The 23,927-nt window shown below is 40.6% G+C and overlaps 1 protein-coding gene across 3 annotated transcripts; it reads left to right on the top strand.

Annotated features, from left to right (window-relative positions):
- Positions 1-1,955: 1,955 nt before the first annotated feature.
- Positions 1,956-23,280, top strand: PDZK1 (PDZ domain containing 1). 3 transcript variants are annotated; one of them, XM_072994008.2, is made up of 10 exons: positions 1,956-2,044; positions 2,849-2,920; positions 5,809-6,017; positions 8,656-8,899; positions 14,269-14,405; positions 14,881-15,076; positions 18,294-18,490; positions 18,906-19,091; positions 21,034-21,321; positions 22,566-23,280. In XM_072994008.2, exons 3-10 carry the CDS (start codon positions 5,814-5,816, stop codon positions 22,623-22,625), a joined length of 1,512 nt encoding a protein of 503 aa, XP_072850109.2. In that variant the 5' UTR covers positions 1,956-2,044; positions 2,849-2,920; positions 5,809-5,813; the 3' UTR covers positions 22,626-23,280. The 3 variants fall into 3 exon arrangements, with proteins under 3 accessions (XP_072850109.2, XP_020666644.3, XP_020666653.3); XM_020810985.3 differs by lacking the exon at positions 1,956-2,044 and having other exon boundaries at positions 2,785-2,920; XM_020810994.3 differs by lacking the exon at positions 1,956-2,044 and having other exon boundaries at positions 2,838-2,920; positions 5,813-6,017.
- The last annotated feature ends 647 nt before the right edge of the window (positions 23,281-23,927 follow it).

Raw genomic sequence — 23,927 nt, forward strand, 5'->3', positions numbered from 1 at the left:
AAGGCCTGACCCTCATGTATTGATATATGGACTGCTCCAGCTGCTGCATTTGCAGATTCTTTTTATGTAAGGTGGCAGGCTGTGGGAAGTATCATGAGGAGTACCTGCGCTTTAAAATTTACCACAACCTCAATGGCTATAATGCAGTCCTTTAGAAATATAGGAAAATGCCTTACATCAAGTCAAACCATTGGCATGTTTTGCTCAGTATTCTCTGCAGTGACTGCCAGGAGTCCTCCAAGTTTTCAGATAAAGAATTTCAGCAACTAAAAAATAACATTTGAAAATTAAAATAAGTGTGAAATGCATGAACTTTCCATCTGCTAATGAGGTGTGTGTTCTGTTCCATCTAGTCGGAACTGCTTTCTAGTGACCTCAATAGGACTTCCAAGGTAAATGAGATATTTAAGGAGTGGCTTTACAAGTTCCACTCCCCCAGCCAGTTTCCATGGCTGAGCAAGGATTCAAACCCTGTTCTCCAGAGTCTTAGTCCATCACTGTAACCACTACACCACACTGGGACTCCCTATCTAGTGCTATAGCCTATCAAGTATACCCAGCCCTCTAAAATAACATAGGCTAGAAAGGACTAGAAATGCTTCCAAAATATTGTTGAGCTTTAAGAAGATTCCAGAGGTGGGAAGACACATTCTGTAGCCATTGGGAAGCCATATAAATATATTTTTCCTGTCCTTCTAAATGCAACATTATTTCACAGCCAGGAAAATCTGTTTCTGTGATCCGAAGGAAAACGAGCAGTACGGAGTGATGTCTTGGTCCCTACATCAAGCACCCTCCAAACAGGGTAGGAAGTCAAAGTAGCAACTAGAGCACCAGCATAGTGCAGTTTCTTTGCTGGCCTCAGCATTAGGGAGGTGGAAACTGTTTCACCAGAAATTAGAGGCTAGTACACAGGGATACCGCACCAAGCAAAGAATTTGAAATAACCTGGAATAGGAATTTACTTCAAGATAAGCAGAATAACGGTGCAACCAAGAGGTAGCAATCATTCACCTGGGTTACAAACTCTTAATGCTAAGTTAACAAACACATTTTGCCTCCTGCATGCTGTTGACTGGAAATTAAATTGTTTCAATGGAGAAGAAAAGAGAAAGGTTCTGGCTGAAATAACAGCCCCATGCTGTCAAATTGTACCACTGGAATATAACAAGATTTTCATCCTTGCCTATTTTCCAGTAGATCATGGAATCATAGAATAATTGAGCTGAAAGGGGCCTATAAGGCCATCAAATCCAACCCCCTGCTAAGTGCAGGAATCCAAATCAAAGTAGATCTCACAGATGGTTGTTCAATTTTTCCTTGAATGCCTCCAGTGTTGGAGTGCTCATCACCTCCTGAGGTAATTGGTTCCATTGTCATACTGCTCTAACAATTAAGATTTTTCCCCCCTGATATTCCACTGAAATCTGGCTTCCTATAGCTTGAGCCCATAATTTTGCATCCTACATTCTGGGATCATTGAGAACAGATCTTTCCCCTCCTTTGTATGACTAAATTTCAAGTATCTGAAAACTGCTGTCATATCTCCCCTCAGTCTTCTGAGAAAGAAAGAAAGAAAGAAAGAAAGAAAGAAAGAAAGAAAGAAAGAAAGAAAGAAAGAAAGAAAGAAAGAAAGAAAGAAAGAAAGAAAGAAAGAAAAGGGGGAAGAAAAATGGATGCTTTTGTGTTGTTCTCTATGGGCAGCTATCACTTCTACCTGGTGTTGTGAGACTTGTGGAAGCAAAATATATTGACCAGTATCAGCTTATAAACTGATCTATCAACTTTACATCTGTGGCTAATTTTTTTTTACTGTCCTCACAGAACTCTAATTCCCAGACTTCCCTGGGGAGACAAAATTACCATTAAGCCAGTTTAAGTCTGTGATGGATAAGCTCTTAACATTTACACAAGTACTTCATGAGAATTAGGTCAGTAGCTTTGCTTGAAAGAGGCTGAGAGTGGGTGTGGATTTATCAAGCAGTGATGTGATCTGGGAGGCAGTTACATGATTTTCATTTTAGAAACTGCATACACTTGCAAGGTATGGAGTATCTCTTTATCTATTCAGTATTTCAAACTGTTGCTGAATGTGCTGACTAGAAATTGAGTTTATAAGCTTATAAGTACAAACTATTGATCAAATGTATTGCTTTGGCTAATAACTTATGCTTTCTAGATATGAGAGCTTCTGTTTACACTTCACACAGAGAGTGGTAGGAAAGAGGTGAAAATGATCTTACTCCTTTGAAGGACAATCTTATATACCTGGGAATTCTATACCATAAATAGGTTTGGGCCTTGGTCATCTGAATCTACAGTAATCACGGTATAGAATTCCCATGTATATAGCAGTGGTATGATGTCTGTATCAAGGGTGGAAAATATATAGTTCTCCAGGTGTTGCTGCCACCAACTTTCATCAGCCCTGGACAGAAAAGTCAATGGTGAGGAATTCTAATACTTGTGCTTGGAAGGCTACAGTATGTGCTCCCCAGCTTATATCATATCCACTTGAAATGCTCTATGTGTATGAGTTCTAAATTCTGTATATATACAGTACAAAGTCTCTATGGAACCCCTTTGTCCTTCCCATCTAATTAAGTGAACAGGAGGGAGGTATGTCAGTTGTGTCAAAGATCAGGTGAGTCTCGGCACCATGTGAGGATCTTAACATCTGTAATGATCAATGAACTGCTAAAGAAGAATCCACAGTCAGTAATGGAAGAATGTTTCTCAGCAAAGACGAATGGGGGTTGGGACAAGACTGGTTATCAAGGAGTCCATGCAATGAGGTTCTGTTAAATAAATCATCTTTTAAATCAACCTTTGTCCATTGAAAGTACAGCTCTGCTTGCTGATGAAGTAGAACAAGAGACTGCAGAACAACATTTTGAGAGCACAAACTCTGCACAAGCAGGTAAGAATTTTTGCGACTCCTTTCTGTCTCAGACCTTCAAGTCCTTCCTTTCTTTTAGACATCAGGTTAAACCTCATGCTTCAATGTTTTCAAATATCTCTCTAATATCTAGAAACTTATTCATCATAAACTAAAATTATGAATTGCAGGAAGCTCTCAGATTCTCCTGTCTGAAATCTACAGTATTTTTCCCCCATATGCATAAAAATGGCTGTAGTTCTGCACATACAAAAATCTGATTATCCACATTTTCTTTGAATATAAATTTAACTACCTAAAATAGGGTATTTATTTATAAAAATGAAGGATTCTCACACCTTGTACTATAGATGGGGAAGCAGGGAAGCCCTGACTTGCTGCTGATGCTCTGCCTCTTCCTCCTCCTCCTCCTCTTCCTAATTTGATCCTCCCAGAACTTGAACTCCATTACTAACACTTATGAAAGAGTATGTATAAGATGCCTATGCAAAGGTTCTTGATTGCACAATTGCATTTCTCACAGGTTATGATGAGCATTTGTAGTGGCAGGAGAAGAATAGGTAAGGGGATCCTCTTCCCGTATCTACACATATTCAACATAACATGTCAAGAGTCTTACAGATCCAGCACACTTTTAAATTGCAGCTGGAATGAAAAGAATCATAAATGGTGGCACCCGAATTCCACCTCCACCTTGGAGAAGATCATCGACTTATTAACCATCATTTCTTTACATATTAACTACATCAATCAGGCTATAGTGTGCCACTAGCAAAGCAGCAGTGAGCAAAGTACACTATTTTTATAATGCACCACAATTGCCGCTTAATTACTAACTTGCAGAGCTATTCTGGGTGATAACAGCTGTTAACAAATTTTTGACCTGTCCTACTAGTCAACAATGATTTGTTCAAGAGTGTGTGTTCTACTGAACCACCCAAAGCCAGAAAGCAACAAAAGTAAAATCAAATCACCTAAAATAAGATGTGCAGTTCTCATATTGTGCAGTATATCCCAGTGAATTCTAATGCCCAAAGGATTTTAGAAGAAATTGGATTTTGGATGTTCCCAAAATGGAAGCAACCTGCTGAAAACCATCACAAATTATTTCTGCTTAGCTTGCTATAGTTAGTGAGGAAAAAACACCATGCAGGATTTTTAGTCCCAATGCACATTCTCTGGTACAAATAGGGACCCTCATGGCCAAATGAAACAAATTTGTAGTCTAGCTTAGTCATTTCGAGGAGGGATTGTGGGGAGAATCTTGTACTTAGCAAGTAGCTGAAATTTGGGGACATTATTTACAGAGTCCTCCAAGCTCTGCCATTTGCCGGGTGATAGTATCATAGAATGCCTGCATTGTGAAGGCATCTAATTGTGTGTGGATTCTGCTTAAAATGTTACATTTTGAGATGAAAACGTCACACTCTAGAGCCTATGAATCATGCCCCTGCCTCACCTATGAGCTCAGTCCAAATGAAATAACTCATCTCTTCTGTGCATCCTGTGTCTAATATATAGAGACATTGAAGGCAGGGCCATGGTAGGCTGTGCACCATCAATTGAAGGGATTTAGTGCATTAGCATCACTTCATCAAGTAAGATGTGAAGGGAGCTAGATTGTCCCACCCACCCCTCCATTTTTTCTGGGGGGAAACCTTATTTTTGATAGGGACTGGCATGGGAGTTGGGGCTTGATACCAAAGACTCTGACTGAGATTTGGGCCTTGGGACGGACCCAAAGACTTGCCAACATCCCTGCCACAGTGTAGGTAAAATCTGGATGTGGAATAATGATAGGGATGGAATCTTAGGAGGCCTGTGTATAAGAAGTGGATGTCCCCACATACCATTTCTGCAACTGGCTGCTTACAGCTTGATACAGACCCAGTTTGCCCTTTGATAGGTATAGCTATGTTATGTTCAAAGCCTCCTTTGGTATTATTAAAATGAAACTGTTTGGGGGATTTATCCATCAGCACTACTAATTGGCAGGAGTCATCTTACTTTTTGTTTTTTTTTTTTTTTTTTTTTTTTTTTTTTTGCACTTTACAAGAAGCCTAATTCTAGACTAAGTATCCATGGGCAGTAAAGAGGGAATGATAAGTGATTAAGACTTTTTTTTCCTTAACGCAGTTATAACTGTGTAATCCTCATGTGGCACTTTTAAATGAAACCTTCACTAAAGTCTGATGGGTGGGTCAGGTCATCCTTTTACCCAGGAGCAACTAGGGAGAAGCACCTCCAAAATGATGAGTATGAGGGCACCCACTCTGCCCTGGTCATGAGCTGTTTATTCCTTCAAAACATCTCAGGGAAAGCAGTTGATCTTAGTTAATCAGTATAGCATCTTTATTCTCTTCTAAAAACATTCAGCAGCTGAAAACAGCTTGCTGTTTTCTTAATCCTAAACTCATACAGTGATTTCCTGGCTATACTGTACTTGCTAATTCTGTGATTTTTCCCTCTCAAACCACTGTATAATATTCCATGTAATGCTCTCTGCATAAGGTTTAACTAGATACTGAGAATGCCAACGCACCCCACTGTCTAAGTAATGAGATAAAACAGGCAATGTACCCATGTTATGTGTTTGAAGCCTTTTTCTGTCCTACCAGAATGAAACTCTACCTAATACTGTGAGACTTGCTTCTAAGAACACATGCATAGGATTTTGCTGTCAAGCTCCTTTTTTGTGGTGACTTTTTCAGTATTAATAAGTATTCCTTTTTTTCCCTTCACAGAAGAAAGTCCTGTCTCTGCTTCCCCAACATCTTCTTCCTTCCCCCTTTTTATGAGCACTTGGTTGGTTCACTGCATTCAGATAGTTTCCCTCAACAACACTCTTTCCATCCAATATATGAGCATTTTTTGACATATATTATCTTCATTTTCAACATTTTTGACAGAAAGGATGTCCTTTCATCCCAGAGAATGCAAACTGATCAGAGAAGATAAAGAGAAGTATGGTTTTTGCCTGCGTGTTGAGAAATTTAAAGCAGGACACATTATTCGGAAGGTGGAAAAGGACAGTCCAGCTGAGAAGGCTGGCCTGAGAGATGGAGACCGAGTCCTGTGGGTCAATGGAGTATTTGTGGACAACGAAGATCATGGAAAGGTATGATCTTGCAAAGGGACTGTCCTTAGCGTTACCAAGTAAAATGGGCAAAGTAGGCATCTCATATTGTTTAATCTTATCCTTACCTTATTTATTCAGAGACTTTTTCTCTCCCAAATGTTCAGGGCCTCTTGTATTAGCAACCTCACATTTATGGCACATTCTGGATGTGCTTAATTACAACCCTCTTCATCCCCAGCAAACCTGGTCTGAGGATGATGGGAAATGAAGTCCAACAAATCTAAAAGGCATGAGGTTAGGGGAAACTGTCTTACAATAGTTGTTGTGGGTTTTTTGGGCTCTTTGGCCATGTTCTGAAGGTTGTTCTTCCTAACGTTTCGCCAGTCTCTGTGGCCAGTATCTTCAGAGGACAGGAGTAGCACTCTGTGCTCTCGTGCAGTTTGTTTGGGAGCAGAGTATTTATGGCTATGAGACCAGCTTGTGTTCTTTGCAAAAGATGGGTGACACAGTCTAGAGGGGCGGGGCATAAATTTAATAAATAAATAAATAAATAAATAAATAAATAAATAAATAAATAAATAAATAAATAAATAAATAAATAAATAAATATGGTGATCAGTGTGTTTTTGTTGTGGTGTATTGTTGTGATAAGGAGAAGAGATTATCTGTCACTGTGATTGATGGGTGTCGTTAGCTGGTCTTTTATGTGTAGTGATCCCCGGTCCTTGTGGCTGGGTAGAGTTCGTTGACCTTTTGCATGATGTATTTTTCAATGCTGGGAGCCAAGTTTTGTTGAGTCTCAAACTTTCTTCTTTTTTGTTGAAGTTCTCCTGATGTTTGTGGATTTCAGTGACTTCACTGTGCAGTCTAACGTAATGATTGCTGGTGTTGTCCAGTATTTCAGTATTTTGAAATAGAATTAGCTTGTTTTAGGGCATGTTCAGCTACTGCTGATTTTTCTGGTTGTTTTAGTCTGCAGTGTATTTCATGTTCTTTTATTCTGGTGTGGATGCTTCATTTTGTGGTTTCAATATATACCTGGTCGCAACTGCAAGGTATCCGGTATACTTCTGCAGGGGTGAGGATGTCCCTTCTGTCTTTTGCTAACCGTAACATTTGTTGTATTTTTGTGGTGGGCTTGAATACTGCTTGTAGGTTGTGTTTTTTCAAAAGTTTCCTCTTCCGGTCTGTGACCCCTTTGATGTATGGCAGAAATACTTTATTTGTGGGTGGCTGTTTTTCCTCTTCAGTTTGGTGCTGTTTTCTTGGTTTGATGGTTGTTGTGATTTCATTTTTGGAGTAGCCAAAAATTTGTGTGTAGGGCCCAATTCAGATGGTTGGGTTCGGTGCTGAGAAACTGAGCTTCACAGTTCTGATTTGCATGGTCTACCAGTGTTTTGATTATGCCTCTTTTTTGCTGTGGGTGGTGATTGGAGTTTTTGTGTAGGTACCGGTTTGTGTGGGTGGGTTTTCTGTAGAACTTGTGTCCCAATAGGAGGTCAGTTTTGCGTACGATCATGACATCTAAGAATGGGAGTTGGCCCTCTATTTCTTTTTCCATGGTGAATTGTACATTTGGGTGGATGCTGTTGAGATGATTTAGAAATTCTTCCAATTTTTCTTCACCGTGGTTCCAAATGGCAATGGTGTCATCCACATATTGGAACCAGACTGTGGGTGTGAAGGGTGCCAAAGCCAGGTTCAGTTTTTCGAAATGCTCCATGTAGAAGTTTGCTATAACCGGGCTGAGGGGGCTCCCCATGGCCACTCCATCTGTCTGTTCATAGAATTCATTATCCCACTGGAAATAACTGGTTGTTAGGCAGTGTTGGAAAAGGGCCTTGATGTCTTCTGGAAACAAACTGCACCAGAGCACAGAGTGCTCTGAAAATGCTGGTCACAGAGACTGGCGAAACATTAGGAAGAACAACCTTCAGAACACAGACAAAGAGCTTGAAAAACCCACAACAACCATTAGATCCTGGCCGTGAAAGCCTTTGCAAATACATTGTCTTACAATAGCTTAAACCACACATAAAAGGCACAATAAAACCAGTAAGCACTACTTTGGCCATGCCAAGCTGTAGGAATAAAACATTATGCCAGTACTATGTGATCTGCTCTCTTTTCAAATCCTCCTGCCAGATTCTGAATCCAGCTCAAGCATTTGGTACTGAACTTTAAACATCAAAACGATTTGGGGCAAGGTTGTCCAAAGGATCGTCTCCTTCTCTGTATAACTAAAGACCATACTGAGAAGCCCTTGTCTATCTGCCCCATCCTATGAAATTAATGGATACCTGACAAGGAGATAGTGCTTTCACTGGTGGCACCTCAGTTCTGTAATACCCACCATACTTGTGTTGACCAATACTCAGTGCTGGGAGAGGACATATTAATTGTCAGAAGCTTTTCATTCTTAGTGGTTTTTTTGTTGTTTAAAGCCACTGTTCTTGTCCTTTACATTTTGGCCTTTCTATTTGTTTGCTCTTACTTTGCTCTGCAGTTATTCGTAAGTTTCTATTAGTTGTTTTATATGTATTAATGTGCGTGGTGGCCTTGCTACTGTTTTATAAGCCAGAAGAACAAAGTTCTTGGGTCGTACAGAAATGTAATACAGTATTTTAAAAGTTGCTGTTTGTAGCTACAATCTAACCACTCATTCTGTCCATTACAGGTGACTGATTTAGTTATGAATAGTGCAGGTCCTGTAGTGTTCCTTGTTCTGGATGAGGACTCTTACAAAAGTGCACAAAAGGAAGGAGTCAACTTTGAAAAGCTGGGTCAAAAGACACAAACTCAGCAGGCAGAACATCCCGCACCTGTGACAAATGGAGTGCCTGGTCCAGTTCCACAGCCTCGACTCTGCTACATAGTGAAGGAACAAAATAGTTATGGCTTTTCTTTGAAGACCACTGCAGGTGAGAACAATTAGTATAAGCAATGTGTAATGTAATAAGCACTAAATTCAACTTCTAGAGCTGGGGTTGGACAAGCTAGTTTAGTACGTTGTCTGTCATTTAACATCATGTACGAGGATGGCGTATTTGAGTCCCCCGGGGTTACATTTTACAACTAGACCAGAAAGGTAGGCATTCTACGGCATTGTCGCCTGAAGAACTGTGTATACAGTTCTTCATACCTGATATTTCAGCAGCTTCCCATGTACAGTTCCTTAAACACGCAATATGAGGTTGGACGAGAATTCTCCCCGCCAGTGTATTGTTTATGCCACTGATGTACTTTTTCGCCTCAACTAATATAATCTAATGGGAAGCAGGGGAATGTCTCATGACATTTCTTGGTGAAACATGGTGCCATGGAGCCGGAGTGTTGTATTTTGGTTGCCCAGAGGTTACGGTAAGTTCATTCTGCACAGACACTGTAATTCAGGAAATACAAGAAATGTACAATGTATTTCAAATGGAGTCTGACAGTACCCCAAAACTTAGTGCAGAGAGGGGGCTGGTTTGCCATCCGTGTGCATGAGGATTAAAGCACAGATTCCCAAACTGCGTACCGAAGGGCCACTATTTGGATGGTACTTTCTACAATGAAACAAAAATATTACTTAATTGGAAGCTTTGATGAAATGATAAAAGAGGAACAACAAACTAATACTGAAATAATTTTTTTTACGATACTATATACTTTTATTGGCATTATACAAATGCACAGGCGGAAGAGGCACAATCAACAACAATGAGGAAGTACAAAATCAAAAATATTACCTGGAGAAAGGGGCAAAGAGGAGTTCAACATTATAAAGCATCAGTTAGGTTCAAAATTTTGGTTAAATAGTTTGCCAGTGAAATTAAAGTTGCTGTTCTAAACCCTCTCAGTTAGAAGCACAATCTAGGTTCAAAGACTGACTAATATATGAAATATAAATTGAAGTATAAATTGTCTCACCAAGGGTCTCCATTTCAAAATCCACGCATTTGGATTGGTCATATGTTACTTAGACCAATATCAAAGGCACAAATGTCTGTGCAACCTTTTGAGATTTCAAATTAATGTATATATTGCCTTAGGTGTTGGCCTCACAATGGTATCACCATGATACCAATTTTGGAATTTGTCTTGCAGACACTCCTGCTTTTTACACCAACATCTGAATGTGTTTCCAAACTGTGTTTTGAAGCTAAGTCTATAATTTGTAATAGCCATCGTCACTCGTGGGGCTCATCAGCCTTGGAAGGCAGCCCATCTAGGAGAAGGAAAACTCCGATTTCAAACCTCCACTGCCTTGTACCTATATCCACTGATGGAAAAGGAATCAGGAGTTAACTTCGAGGCAAAATCTGGAGCAGGAGTCCTGGAGGCAGTTTGTGTAGTTCTGCGAGTTGTACTGGCTCTTGCCTTTCCATTGGACTATTTCAGTGACATGGAGAGGGGGGGGTTGCTGCTTGGGTAACAGCCTATCCTCCATATTATTCTATACAGGCTTCATACTCTGGAGAGGACACTCCAGCTTCACATACAGCATAGAAACAACACAGGAAGTAGCAGTTATCGGTTATAAGTCTTTGCTCAATTGGCATAGGGCAGGAGCTACTTCTGACGGTGGGAGAAGTCATTGCACCTCACTAGGTAGCTACTGTCTGCCTTAAGCAAGGCAGTCCCCAGCCAGTAAGGTGCTACCTTGCTGTGATCTGTTAACCTCACGGGGTGCGTGGGGGTTAGGGTCAAAGCCAACAAGCAGATCAATAAAATGCACCATCAACAATCATAAGAAAACTTCTGCCCTAAAGTTGGGCACCTGGAATGTTCGGACAATGACCCTGGCTTTTCTGACGACCTGCAGGAAATAGACGATGCGCGCGAGACAGCTGTCATTGACACGGAACTGAGCAGACTGTAGATGGCCATTGTTGTCTTGCAAGAGATGAGATTTCCAGACATGGGATATGTCAAAGAAAAAAACTTCTCATTCTTCTGGCAGGGAATGCCATTGAATGAGACCAGGGAACATGGTATTGACTTTGCGGTCAGAAATACTCTGCTGAGATCCATTGTTCCACCTACTGTGGGGAATGAAAGAATCCTGTCTCTGCAGCTGCACTCATCAGCAGGACTGGTCACCCTCATTAGTGCATATGCAGCAACACTGTCATTCACAACAGAAGTCAGAGACAAATTCTATGATGATCTGGCAGCTACTATCAAAAAAATCCTCAAGAGAGAGCCACTGTTCATTCTCAGAGACTTTAATGCTAGAGTTGGTGCTGATCACAATTCTTGGCCCACTCGTCTAGGTCGCTTTGGCAATGGGAAGGTGAATGAAAATGGCGAACGCTTGCTGAGTTTTGCTGTTATTATGGTCTCTGTGTCAGCAACATGTTCTTCAATATGAAGCTTTGACACAGAATCTCTTGGAGACATCCAAGATCCAAGCATTGGCATCAGCTCGATTTGATTCTCACTAGACGTTCTAGCCTTCCTAGTATTTACAATCACACACAGTTACCAGAGTGCTGATTGCGATACTGATTGATCCCTGGTGTGTAACTGTGAACAAAGAGATTATATCACACAAAAAAGGAAGGAAGACCACGTATTGACATCAGGAAGACTTGCGATCAAAAAAAAGTGGAGGAATTTGCCCAAGCGCTTGAGGAAACCCTTCCAGGCCTGGCTGATGCAAATGCACCTGAACAATGGGAACATTTCAAGAACGCTGTTTATAACTCTGCCTTGCCCACATTTGGCAAGAAGACCAAAAAGACGGCAGACTGGTTCGAAGCCCATTTGGAGGAGTTGATGCCAGCCATCGAGGATAAGAGGAGAGCTCTAGCAGCATGCAAAGACTGTCCTAGTGAGTACAACTTGCAGGCTCTTCGAGCTGCTTGTAGCAAACTCCAAAAGGCCACTCGGAGATGTTCCAACGATTATTGGCTTCAGCTCTGCTCTCAGATACAGATAGCACAGACACAGGTAACATCAAGGGAATGTATGATGGCATCAAGCAGGCTTTAGGTCCAACACGGAAGAAATCTGCTCCCTTGAAGTCTGCTACAGGCGTGATCATCCAGGACCGAGCACAGCAGATGGAATGCTGGGTGCACCACTACTCTGAGCTATATTCCAGAGAGAATGCAGTAACTGAAGAGGCACTAAATAACATTGAGTGCCTGTCTGTCTTGGAAGAGTTGGACAGCGAACCACCTTTAGCAGAAATAAAAGCGGCCTTGGATTCCCTTGCGTCCAGAAAGGCACCTGGAAAGGATAACATTTATTTATTTAGTTATTTATTTTATTTATACCCCGCCTATCTGGTCATTACAACCACTCCAGGCGGCTTCCAAACAAATAAAAAATAACATATAAATATACAAAGAAAAAGAAAAAAATACAAATCAATAAGCAGATTCTTCAAGATGGAAAGAATGGCAGAAGATAAGTGAAAAAGGAAAAAAATAAGTATTAGCTGGAGGGAAGGCCTGCTTAAACATCCAAGTTTTTAGTTGGGTCTTAAAAACACCCAGCAATGGGACTGCGCGGATCTCTGGAGGGAAATTGTTCCAGAGGCGAGGAGCCACCGCCAAGAAGGCCCGGTTTCTTGTTTTTTCTTTCCAGGCCTCTCTTGGTGTCAGGCTCCTCAGCCCACCTCCTGACTCGATCGAGTGATACAGGTAGATCTTGGTGGGAGTAGGCATTCCATCAAATATCAAGGCCCTAAACCATTTAGGGCTTTATAACATCAGTGCTGAAGTGCTGTAAAGAGACCATCACCACCGAGCTGTATGAAATCTTTTGTTTGGCTGGAGGGAAGGTGGACATGCAGGATGCAAACATCATCATATTGTACAAGAACAAAGGCAACACGGAACACTGCAATAACTACCGTGGCATCTCTCTTCTGAGCTTTGTAGGGAAGCTGCTCGCCTGTGTTGTGCTGAAGAGACTCCAGGTGCCTGCAGACAGAGTCTATCCAGAATCACAGTGTGGATTTTGAGCTAATAGATCCACCACTGATGTGGTATTCTCCCTCCGACAGCTGCAGGAGAAATGTAGGGAACAACAACAGCCACTATTTGTGGCCTTCATAGATCTCATGAAGACCTTTGATTTAGTTAGCATGGACAGCCACAGCTGCAATACAAGGATATCTGCAAGTGGGATCTGGAGGCCTTAGGAATGGACTTCAACAGATGGGAAACATTAACATCTGAGCATTCAGCCTGGAGGCAGTCATCATGGCCTCTCCCATTTTGAAGAGACCCTTGTCCAGCAGGCTGAGGCAAAGAGGTAGTCCCAAAACTAGCAAAACAGGGAGCTGGACAGGGAATAAATTGTATTTGTCTTTGGTGTGGAAGGGATTGTCACTCTTGAATTGGCCTCCTCAGCCACAATAGATGGTCTTCCAAGTCCTCCATAAAGAGCACGTTACCATAGTCTCTCAAGACTGAAGGATGCCTAATCTAATGTCACTTTTAAATTTTGGTAGCTTCTCACATTAACAACACATTCATTGCCATGGGACCACATTTGGCCAGAAGCATCAGACACCATTATCATTTTTCTCCAGGTGCTACTAGGCAAGATGTAAAGTAAGGTTGGACAAGACAGAATTAATAATCTACTTCTTTTATTACTGATGCACAAAAAGAAAAATTGTTATTGTTTGTCTGATCACTTGTCTGCCACCATTACAAGTGCAGTTTCAACCAACAATTTCAATCAACCAGTGATTCCCAATATGGGTACGCTTACCCCAAGGGGTAGGAATCAAGACATATGTAGGGGTAGGGGAACATTGTAAAAATTGAATAATGGCAGGAAAAGGCACATACATTACCAGTGTATGACAAGATACAAGTCAAGAGTTTCGTAATTAATTTAATGTTATGACAAGTGGTGGAGTGGGTGTTCTTCATTATTTAACCTCGAGAAATTCCCCATTCCCTTGCTTTGTTATTTTGGCAAATAGTAAGGAGTTCCTCTCTAAACAATGTGTTGCAAACATGCCACTACAGTGTGCATGCTCACAGGCTCCACTTTAATTTTCTACTTGGTGAACATTCAAGTGCTGTTGGTACCAGTGTACAGTATATATAAGTGGACACCTCAGTCAGCCCCATGAGCAGTATTCAATGGGTGCGTTCTTTTGGATAATTTCTATTTTAGGGTTCAAGTTATAGAAATGGGCTGCCAAGGGGTACACAAGTGAAAAAGGTTGGGAGTCACTGTTCTACACAATTACTGTTTCTGCATCATCTCCGAGTAGCACAGAATACAAACAGCAGAGAATTACTTCAGATTCTCTTTGTTCACTTCTCTATTCCAGGTGAGAAGGGATTGTACATCATAGATGTGTCACTTCAAGGACCAGCTGCAAAAGCTGGAGTAAAGCCAAATGACCGTCTAATTGAAATCAACGGAGAGAATGTGGAAAACGATACTCATGAGGAAGTGGTTGAGAAGGTACTAGTCCTTTTTCTTTTTCTTTTTAACACATTGATGAGATTTCTTCCATAGGTGAATGTTCTGAGGATACACTTAGAATACAAACTGAGAGAGTAACCTTGAGTGAACCCAAGCCGTACAATGTCTGAACACTGTCAGTGTAGAAGAGTAATCAAATCCATATTTTAAACATTGGGTTGGATCCATCTTACTTACAGTGAATGGAATAGAACTTAAGCTAGTAATGACTTGAATCTTTGATTTCAGTGGGTCCTCTTGAAACAAAATTCAGTCCATTTTATATATTGATCCAAACCAACGTAAGTTCCTCTGCACTTCATACAAAAACCATCTATCAATGTACTTTGAGGGGAAAAAATGTTTTTAGTAGACTTGGTTTTTCCTTGCATTCAAACTAGAACTTTCTTCATATTTGTCCTCTACTCAATATGGTGGCAGAAGTACAATTTCTGTCCGTATTTCTGTGTTCCAGGTGAAAAAGTCGGGGAACAAAGTTATGTTTCTGCTATCAGATAAGGAAACTGACCAGTACTACAATGGACAGAACATCCCGTTAACAAGAGACATGGCTAATCTAAAATTATTGCCCCTCAAACCACGAAGTATTGAGCTTGAAAAAGGAGAAAATGGTTATGGTTTCTACCTGAAGATGGAACAGAATGGTAAAGGTAAGAATTAAGCCCGAAACTGGTACATCGCAGGCTTTGCTGCTTTTGCCTGCTAAGTGTGGAATCTCTAATACACTCCCAAGCTGAGGGGCAGTATTTCCAATTGTTTGGCAGCTGGGGGAGGTGTTAAAGGAAGTCACAAAATTGTCCCAGTCTTAGCCAATCAGAATATTTATACTCTTCTAAAAAGATTAGCTTAGGAGGTATACTTCTAAAAACAGTTGTACAATATCTAAGAAGACACAGTCACAAGAGATAAAGAGAAAGGACTTTTTCTGTCCCCCATTTAATAAGGCTAACCAAATTTAGTACAGGTTTTATATACTGCAGGTATTTTAATAAATGTGAGTTAACAAAGAAAACAGTATGTCTCAAACTGCCTGTCTTCTTACTAGAGATGGTGCAAAGGTTTCTAGTACCGGATGTAGAAATCTGAATGCCACATCTTTCTACACATACCCCGTGACTGTAAAGTGAGAATATTTTTTTTCATTGTTATTGCCCTTTTAATGGTACTCCAGGAATTATCATCAAAGTATTTATTTGACAAGGCTGCCTTGCCTTGCCGTTTTAATTCACACTCAGCAGCCTGTCATGATTTGAGCTGGACTTTAGATATGGCCTGCTCCCTATACAGCCCTCACAAACCATTCTTGACAGCTAAAATAGATACCCTCTATATTTAATAAAATATTTGCAGTAACTATTGTATACCAGAACTGCCTCAAAATACTTTCCAAGTACTTTTGCAGCTGCTCTGATCACGTTAACTCAGCACTTTTTATTACTAATGTCCTTTGCAGTCACTGCTGAAGGCTTATTTTATTTTTGGTAAGAACTTCTAACCCAACAACCCACAACTTCACTAGCGCAACATGTAGCATGATTCCTGACTCCACCCTAACTTTATCTACTAGGTTGGTTAGAATACTTGCAATATCTGAAACCTTTCACCAGACAGGCAATGTGGGCTATGTGCCCATCACCAGACCTAGCTATGTCTCTAAAGATCAAATTCCCTACAGTTGTGAGGTCTCCACCCCACAAAGGCATATCCTTACCACAAGTAGATGCCTGTTTGACCCTTAAGGTATGGATCCCTCCTAAAGGATCACATCTGTCTTCCTTAGGGTGATGCCTTTCTTTCCCATGATCCATGACAGCTGACAGATGTCAGCCAGGGGAGAGGACACCCTGTCATATCTCCAGAGGTCTCACCCACCAGTCTCTCTCCCTCTTTAAATTTCTCCAGGTCAGATATCTTTGCCACTAAGAAACAAAATGAGTTCACTATGAACAAGGGGCTCTGTAGACCACATATTGACAGCTTCTGTGTGGCAAGCAAATAACTGTATGGGTGATGTTCAGTGTACCAGATGTGATAACATCCACACTCTTGCCAGCTTTCTATCATCAGAGCAGTTTTATCATGTGCATTTTTCCTGAAATCGAAATTATTTTACAAGAAGGGCATTCTGCTCTGGTCATCTTGCCATGATACTAATGAGAAGATTCATCCTCATTGAAACTCTTACTGTACAACCACATGTAATAGACTTTAGCAAATGTATTAACATACAGTGGACCCTCGACTTACGGAATTAATCCGTATTGGAAAAGTGGCTGCAGGTTGTAAAATCTGTAGGTCGAGGCTCTATTGACTTACAATGCATTGAAAAACGATTAATCTGTAACCGGCCGTTTTCGTTCCATTTTGTTTTTTTCCCTGGTCTGTAGGTTGATTCTCCGGCTGCAAGTCAAATCTAAATTTTGCAGCCAGAGAAGTCTGTAACTCGAAAAGTCTATAAGTGCAGCCGTCTGTAAGTCGAGGGTCCACTGTACTAAAATAGCTAATATGATTTTCTAATACTGATTTCCCTGCTAGCATTAATAAATGCTTTCCTCATACCTCACATCTGAATACACCTCCTGGCAAGTTTCTAAGAGCAGGGTCTCAACACTGAGTGCATCTCCTTACCCTGATATTTTGTCAAGGGGCTGAGATGCTCAATCAGTAACATTTTCCTATGGTTTAGAGCTGGAGTGGCCTTCAACCTTGTTTTCACATCTGGGATTCCCCTCAAGCTGCCACATAAAACTTCCTTTTGCTACTCCTGTTTGGATCATAAACTCCCTGGGATTGGAAGGCTAGTTCCAGAGCTGGTTGGCTGCTTGCTTCATCCCAAACAACTCAGCAGCTCTGCTCAAGGAGCAACCTATTGTTCACCTGCCATCAGAAACATGGGCCAGAATGCGGCAGCTCCTGTAATACAGTGGTGCCTCGCTTAACGACATTAATTCGTTCCAGCAAAATCGCTGTAGAGCAAAAACATTGTAAAGCGAAAATTAAAAAAACCCATTGAAACGGATTAAAACCCGGTTAATGCATTCCAGTGGGCTAAAAACTCACCGTCCAGTGAAGATCTTCCATACGGCGGCCATTTTCAGTGCCTGTATAGCAAGGAATCCGTCCCTAAGCACAGCAGGGAGCCATTTTGAGCACCCGGTGGCCATTTTGAAAACCCGATGATCAGCTGTTTTGATCGTCATAATACGAAGAATTGGTTCCCGAAGCAGGGAACCGATCTTTGCAAAGCGAAAAAAACCCATTTAAAACATCGTTTTGCGATCGCAATTGCGATCACAAAAACATTGTCATTAAGCAGATTCGTCGTAATGCAGGATAATCGTTAAGCAGGGCACGACTGTATTCCTATGAGGTAGATTTTTACTGCTCTCATACTCAGCTGAGCTGAGGTTGTTTGTGTATCTGCCAATGGCTATTAGTTAGTGTAGCTAAATTAGACCTTTCTGTTCCAAGACAATATACCTCTGAATTCCAGCTGCTAGGAAAGCTTAGCAGGGAGAGAAAGATGCATCTTACAGAGTCTTGCTGCAAACAAAACAGTAGATTAACTGAATATTTGGTCCGGACAAGGCTGGATCTCCCTGTATATTTACAGAAAAAATAATTTATACATGACTCCACACAAGTCTGTGGCAAATTAAATTTCGGTTCATGTCTTTCTCCCTTCCCCTGGAAAATACTTTAGCTTCACATTTGGCATCTTATATTCCACATTCTTTGAACAAGTGGATAAATTGTGCAAGTCAGTTCAACTAGATATAAACCTGAATCATTACTGTGGTCTCAAAACCAGACTGTGGCCAGATGGTGCTTTATTAAATATCAGGCTTTCCTTATTTTTGACGACAGGTCATTTTATTAAGGACATTGACTCTGGCAGCCCTGCAGCTACGGCAGGCCTTAAGGACAATGACTTTTTGGTGGCTGTAAATGGAGAGACAACTGAAACTCTGGACCATAACACTGTGGTGGAGAGAATCAGGCAGTCTGGTGAAAAAACTACACTGCTGGTGGTGGATGAAGAGACAGACATCATGTTCAAAATGGTAACAAGTACAGCTGGGCTGCAGTAACAAACTGGAATGCATACCTTCCTCTATTTCCCTTTCCTTCATATATACACCACTCCCCAATACACATCTATCCATCTATGCACATACAATTCATTTTCACATAGAAGGCAAGAATATTTTCCATCCCACTCTTTAGTTATTTGCCACAAATCAACTGAGCAACTGGAGAAAAGCTTTCTTTTCCTGTGCTGCCCAGTTGCTTCCACCAACTGGGGAATGGAGTGGGGTTTGTTGGGAAGGATTTGTAACTCTCTTCCTGCTGCTATACAGGTGAGTGGTGGGGCTGGAGGTTCCCCATCCCTGCCCTACAAGATGTGAGCAACCTGATCATTGTTTGACGCAATTTCTTATTTTGCAATGAACACTTCTTTGCTTTTGGCTTCTTTAGGCTAAAATATCTCCATGTCTGTACTACCACAAAACACTGGTGCCATCTCTACATAAGGCAGAAGTACCAACATATACCGAAGAAGTGAATCATAAGCCTAGGCTATGCAGGCTGGTAAAAGGTCCCAGTGGATTTGGCTTCCGGTTGAATGCAATCCAGGATTTGCCTGGCCAGTTCATCAAAGAGGTATTAATCTAGAATCCATATTCTGATGAAAGAAACATGATGCTAATGATGAAAATGAATAATAAGTATCCAGACCTTCTGTTCTTGTGGCACAATGAATATAAACAGCATTCAGGTACCCAGTATAATGCATAACAAAAGGTCACAGTGAGTCTTAACTCAGAGATCTGTTACTTAGCAAAGGTTGCTAAGAATAATGACTTGCAATTTGCTGTTTTCATAGAATAGTATTCTAAAATAAAAAAGGACTTACCAAACCTGCATTACTGCCCCCGGCTTAAGACATGTTCATTTCAGAGGCATTCTTACTGCTTTTCATCATAGCATACCCAGTATACTTGCGTTATCCTCACACCTTGTCCATTTCCATTTAATAACATCATGTTAGCAACAGCGTTTTTAAAAAGAGAATGTTTGTCTTCCTCTAATTGCTTGTGTATTTTAAAGACATTTTCTAAGCAGCAAATGTATGTGGAAAAAATTACGAGAGAACTACTGCTACTGTACTTAGTTCAGAATTATTTTTTTAAAAATAGAGATAAATGCTAGCCCACATACAAATTGATTAGTATACTACTGATTCTGTTCTCTAAGACCAAAAGAAAAACAAATGAAATCCTTCAATGATTTTGTACATCCCTCACATTACAGCAAACCAAGCATACATGCTCTGTACAGAATAGTGTTTATACTGTCATAAAAATTATATATGCAGCAAGGTGTTATAATAATCATAGTGTGACATCAAGTCAATGGTGACCCCTTCCAGGGTTTTCTAGGTAGAGAATGCTCTGAAGTGGGTTACCATTCCCTTCTTGTGGGGGTACCCAATGATATAACATGCAGAGTAGTTTATATAGCTGAAGTTGCTGCACAATGTTCCAGTAACTACCTGGTTGGCTTCAGTAACCCTTGGTATAGATTGATGAAAATAAAGGACTAAATACTGGAGGACATAAGTACACACACAACCTCCAGCTGAATCCAGGTGCAGAATACAGTGGTGCCTTGCTTGACGACGATAATCTGTTCCAGCAAAATTGCTGTAGAATGAAATAATCATCAGGCGAAAGTAAAAAGCCCATTGAAATGCATTGAAAACCGCTCAATGCATTCCAATGGGCAAAATACCTCAGCGTCCAGCGAAGATCCTCCATAGGGTGGCCATTTTCTGGTGCCTGTAAAGCGAAAAATCCACCCTAAACACAGCAGGGAGCCATTTTGAACAGCGGGCGGCCATTTTGAAACCCCCATGATCAGCTGTTTGATCGTCGTAAAGCGAAAAATCGGTTCCCGAAGCAGGGAACCGATCATCGTCAAGCAGATTTTCCCTATTTAAACATCATTTTGCAATCGCTATTGCAAAAACCTCATTGTTAAGTGATTTTGTCGTGGAGCGGGGTAATCGTTAAGCAGGGCACCACTGTAAGCCCGTTTAATTCACTGAGAATTCTGATCAGACGAGTGTAAGTGTCCTTAGTTTTTGGAAGGTGTTTCTCCTAGGGCAAATGTGCATTCTAGTAGACATTCACCTTCCTCTCTGCATTTTAAATTTAGGCTATTTTATAGCTGTATGAAAAGAGTAAAGCAGTTTGAAAATGGAACATAGCGAAGAGGATTGCACTGAAACCAATTTGAAAATATTGTTTTCATAGAACTAAAGTCCCCACTATGCCAACCTAGTAATTCTAGCTCAATAAGAAAATGTAAGTACTTTTATGACAATATTAACCATTTTGCCTTCTTTCTTTGCTGAGGATGTTGATAAATGAAAAGGAATATGGTATGTTTAAACTACTGGATATTATTGTTTGCAAATCCCATGTATACAAGCTTCCTACTGTAAGCAAGGACCCATCAGTTTTGTATCTAAACTACCACCTTATCCTGCCATCTACTCTCAATCAGGGAAAATTTTGCTTCTAACACAATATAATTGCAGGTACAGAAGGATGGGCCAGCAGACAAAGCAGGGGTGCAAGCTGATGATATCTTGATAGAAGTAAATGGTGTCAATGTGGAGAATGAAAGCTATGATGATGTAGTCGCAAGAATCCAGAACAGTGGCAACAGGGTGACACTACTAGTCTGCGGAGAGGAAGCTTACCAGTACTTTAAGTCTCAGAATATGCCTGTTACTGCATCAATGGCAGACCCACTAAATGATGGCAACGGCGACCCTCCTGCCTACACAGAGATACAAACTTTGCAGCCTGAACCACGAGAACGAGTGAGTTAATTTAGACATAAAGTTTGAGAAACACTGCATGACTGAGGACGGACTCTTAAATATATTTGTTGAGACAAGCATTCTATCAAGATCAATGGCATTCACTCGCCAAAATAATTTGCAAGTGAGTAACTTGTAATCACAGGGACCCTATATTTGTAAGAAGCGCCCAGCATGTTTTCTGGGGGGAAATCCTTTATTGGGGCAATCTAGAAATGATCATTATAATATTTATAAAGGATCAATAAGGATAGGACCATATAAGCACACACTATTGATAAAACATTGATGCATATTAAAATGTAGATCCAGATCATCATATATATGCATACAGAATACTGCATAGCAAACTTAAATACCCTTCAGAAGTAATTGACACCAGCTACTTAACACCTGAAAAAAATTAGATTTTTTAAAAAGCACATTTGCAAATTCTACTGGGCACAGGGGCTCTTAAAGATCACAGTTTTTCTCCTGGTATTGTCTTACTCTTCCCTTTTTGTTCTTTCGGAAGACAACTGAACAAGCAGCTAAGAACTTTAGACTGTGCCTATGTTCAAACGTCTGTTACAAAATTATTAAATCTCTCAATTCCCAATACAGCGGTGCCTCGCTTAGCGGCGATAATCCGTTCCAGGAAAATCACCGTTAAGCGAAAACATCGTAAAGCGAAAATAAAAAGCCCATTGAAACGCATGGAAAACCTTCCAATGGGCTTAAAACTCACCATCCAGCGAAGATCTTCCATATTGCAGCCATTTTCGCTGCCTGTATAGCAAGGAATCCGTCCCTAAACACAGCGGGGAGCCATTTTATTTACCCAGCGGCCATTTTGAAACCGTCGATCAGCTGTTTAAAAAACATCATTTTGCGAAGAATTGGTTCCCGAAGCAGGGAACCAATCATCACAAACCAAAATTCCCCCATTTAGACCATCGTTTTGCAATCGCAAAAAGATCATCGTAAAGCAGATTTGTCATAATGTGGGGCAATCGTAAAGCGAGGCACCACTGTACTCCATTATTCTGAAACATGAGAGGTCTGTCAGACAATACAGTAAAGCAGTGGTTCCCAACCTTGGGTAACCCAGGTGTTCTTCGACTGCAGTTCTCAGAAGCCTTCACCACCAGTTGTACTGGATAGGATTTCTGGAGTTGCAGTCAAAGAACACCTGAGTTACCCAAGGTTGGGAATCACTTAGTAGACTACTGATCTGATCTACCATTGTTGTTTTTCTTCTCTAGGCAAGCTCATCCTCTTCTTCACACTCAGTTGCTTCAGAAGATGAAGACACCAGATTGTGATACTAGCGATCAAAATATCTTCCAGTGTTTATACTTGAAATACAGTGCCGTATGACTCCTACTCTGAAGCACAGAGTTACTAATATTACTGCTTAGGAAAGGTTGTCTGCAATCCTACATATGCTTTCTTGAAACCTCATCCTACTGCACAATGTAGAAACCAGTATAACATCCAAAACAAACATGCATATGATTGGAATGGTATTTAAACATTGTTTTAATAGCATCAGAACAGCAGATGATTCTATTAAATGAAGAAATCCTTTTTGTTAAGCCACTGTTCACACTGAGGATAATCCAGACTGTATGCACATGTTTACCACCATGTTAACTACAAAGACTTCCTAATGGAGACAGGGAAAATAACATCCACCTTACATACACACAGTGATTACCTACCAGCTAATCCAGCATTTGTTTTTATTCAGAGTTATTGGTTTGTATTTTATTAATTGTTATCCTCTAGCAAACCGTGTACTCATTTTAGAATGAAATAATTTTAGAATTTGTTGCCCAACATTTCAATACTTTGAAAAAAAAAACGCAAGAAATCAGCTACATGCTGGCATACGAACATGGATTTGTTTTCTCCATACTAATTCTGTTCAATATCTCAATTTTATTATAAACTTTAAAATAAAATGGTTCACTCTAATCTCATTTGTGTCTGAAGCATTTCAGTCATAACAATTGGCTGCAGGGCTCTCCCTGCTTTGAGCTCTTCTAGAAGAATAAGGACAATAATATTAACTGAAAGACCAACTAAGTTCATGCATATGTTATGCAGGAATGGGGACTCAAGTCAGGGGACTTGCTAGCAAGTAGGACTAAGTTGCACCAGTGATTCAATTTGGAATCAACTCAGGTGTTGTTTTTTCCAATGACAAACTTAACTCGAAGCTCAGAACCCACCCCCACCTCCCTTTTTTCTGGGGGAAAAACTTTTAATAGGGATTTGGGACTTGGTACCAAAGATTCAGACCCAAAGACCTGCCAATACCCCCTGTTGTTATGTGCAATCATATTTACAGTGATCCTGTAAAACAGGATTCTCACAGTATGTAGGATGTTCAGAAAGTGGTTCATCGTTGCCAAACATTGGCACTCCCACATGTATTTCTATGGCCAAATTTGAATCCAGATCTCCTGAGTCCTAGTCCTACCCTCTGTCCACTGAATAACGCTGCTACCCAAACCAAACTAACTTTAACTGGATTATGTAATACATTTGTCAAGATCACGGTCCTTTTTTGTTTACAGTACCCCCTCTATACTTAATGCTATCCACCTTCATTCTCCACT

The sequence above is a fragment of the Pogona vitticeps genome, chromosome 3 (assembly GCF_051106095.1).
Source record: "Pogona vitticeps strain Pit_001003342236 chromosome 3, PviZW2.1, whole genome shotgun sequence".
NCBI classification, from domain to species: domain Eukaryota; kingdom Metazoa; phylum Chordata; class Lepidosauria; order Squamata; family Agamidae; genus Pogona; species Pogona vitticeps.